This window comes from Mus pahari, chromosome 10 (genome assembly GCF_900095145.1).
Source record: "Mus pahari chromosome 10, PAHARI_EIJ_v1.1, whole genome shotgun sequence".
Taxonomy (NCBI): domain Eukaryota; kingdom Metazoa; phylum Chordata; class Mammalia; order Rodentia; family Muridae; genus Mus; species Mus pahari.
This window is the reverse complement of record NC_034599.1, coordinates 17417505-17419168: the sequence shown is the minus strand read 5'-3', so window position 1 is coordinate 17419168 and position 1664 is coordinate 17417505. Positions and strand designations below refer to the sequence as shown.

The following is a 1664-nucleotide window of genomic DNA, read 5'->3' as shown; positions in this document are numbered from 1 at the left end:
AACACAGCCAACAATTTTTGTGCTCTCGCCTGTGCCAGGCTCCATTACTGTATGACTTCTCTCAGCCAAGGACAGTTTCTGGCTATCTCCAGGTACTACTTATCTCCAGGATGAATCACTTCCCCAAATCTTAGTTTCCTCTTCTGCATAGTGGGAGTGGGATTCAAGAGGCTGTCTCAGACTGGGAATTGCTGGCCCCAGGGGGAGTGGGGCACCTGTCCTCACATCTGCCTGGGCCCTGTGTACACAGGGCGGCGACGCAACGTGAACTGCCTGAAGAACGTGGTCATCTGGTATGAGGACCACAAACACCGCTGCCCGTATGAGCCACACCTGGCTGAGCTTGACCCAACCTTTGGCCTTTACACAACGGCCGTGTGGCAGTGCGAAGCTGGACACCGCTACTTCCAGGACCTACACTCCCCGCTCAAGCCCCTCAGTGACTCAGAGCCTGACAGTGACAAAGGTGGGTCTGCAGGGCAAGGGCACTGCATAGCAGGCACAGGGCCTCTGCACACTTCCCTTGTGGGTCAGGCAGGACTGTGGCACTGGTGGCTTTAGGACAGTGGCTTGGACGAGTCCTTTGCAGGACTTGCAGCCATAGAGTCCCTGCCAAGCTGAGCAGAATTTTGTCCTCATGTGTACTAGCAACCTTCTTAAGTTCCCTGCAGCCTTTCAGCGCTCTCCTGCTCGCTCTCTTTCCCACCCTTTCCCGTCTTGCTCCCCTTCATTCTCATCAGCTGCGTTACTCACTGGCTTCCCTGACAGAGTTTATGCTTTGTTGTTTTGTTTGTTGGTTTTCCATTTGCTTTTGCGACAGGGTCCCATTATATACTCTGGCTGACCTGACTTGCTATTTTAGACCATGCTGGCTTCAGACGTACACTAGTCTGCCTGTCTCTGCCTCCTGAGTGCTGGAGGTGAGGTGTGCACCACCACACTCAGCCCTGTTTTGTGGTTTGTTTGGGTTTGTTTGGGTTTTTTTTTTTTTTTTTTTTTTTTTTTTTTTTTTTTTTTTTTTTTTTCGAGACAGGGTTTCTCTGTGTAGCCTTGGCTGTCCTGGAACTCACTCTGTAGACCAAGCTGGCCTCGAACTCAGAAATCCGCCTGCCTCTACCTCCCAAGTACTTGCCCATTTTCTTCAGATGGTTGGTATACCTATGTAGATCAGGTTGGTCTCGAAATCACAGAGCCGCTCCTGCCTTAGTCTCCCCAGTGCTGGGATTAACGCCTGTGCCAGTACCCCTGCCCAGCTAGCCCAGTTGGTGTTAACAAACACAATGCCCAGTTCGTACCCCACAGCGGGTCGTCCTCCCCTCCCCTACCCCGCATTAGGAAAAGGAGAATGGCAAGGGAAAGTTTTTCTCCTTTGAAGTTCGTTCGCGCTTGTCATTTACTCAGGAAGTTACGCTTACGCGGCTCTCAGGAGAGCCCCCTGGTGGCTAAGCATGAAGTCTGGCGAAGAAAGAAATGAAGCTGTGGATTTTCTACAAGGGACCGACCCTTAGGCTCAAATGTTTGAATGCTTGCTCCCCAGGTGGAGGACCTGTTTAAGAAGGGTTGGGGCCTGGCAGTGGTGGCACATGCCTTTAATCCCAGCACTTGGGAGGCAGAGGCAGGTGGATTTCTGAGTTCGAGGCCAGCCTGGTCTACAAAGTGAGTTC

The 1664-nt window shown here is 52.0% G+C and overlaps 1 protein-coding gene across 2 annotated transcripts in view; it reads left to right on the top strand.

The window, feature by feature from the left end:
* The window catches only part of Znf653 (zinc finger protein 653), a 19189-nt gene that overhangs the window by 5231 nt on the left and 12294 nt on the right, over positions 1-1664 (top strand). For both annotated transcript variants that reach the window (XM_021206344.1, XM_021206345.1), the window contains exon 3: positions 251-466. In XM_021206344.1, the coding sequence (XP_021062003.1) occupies positions 251-466 (216 nt within the window). The remainder of the gene's footprint in view (positions 1-250; positions 467-1664) is intronic.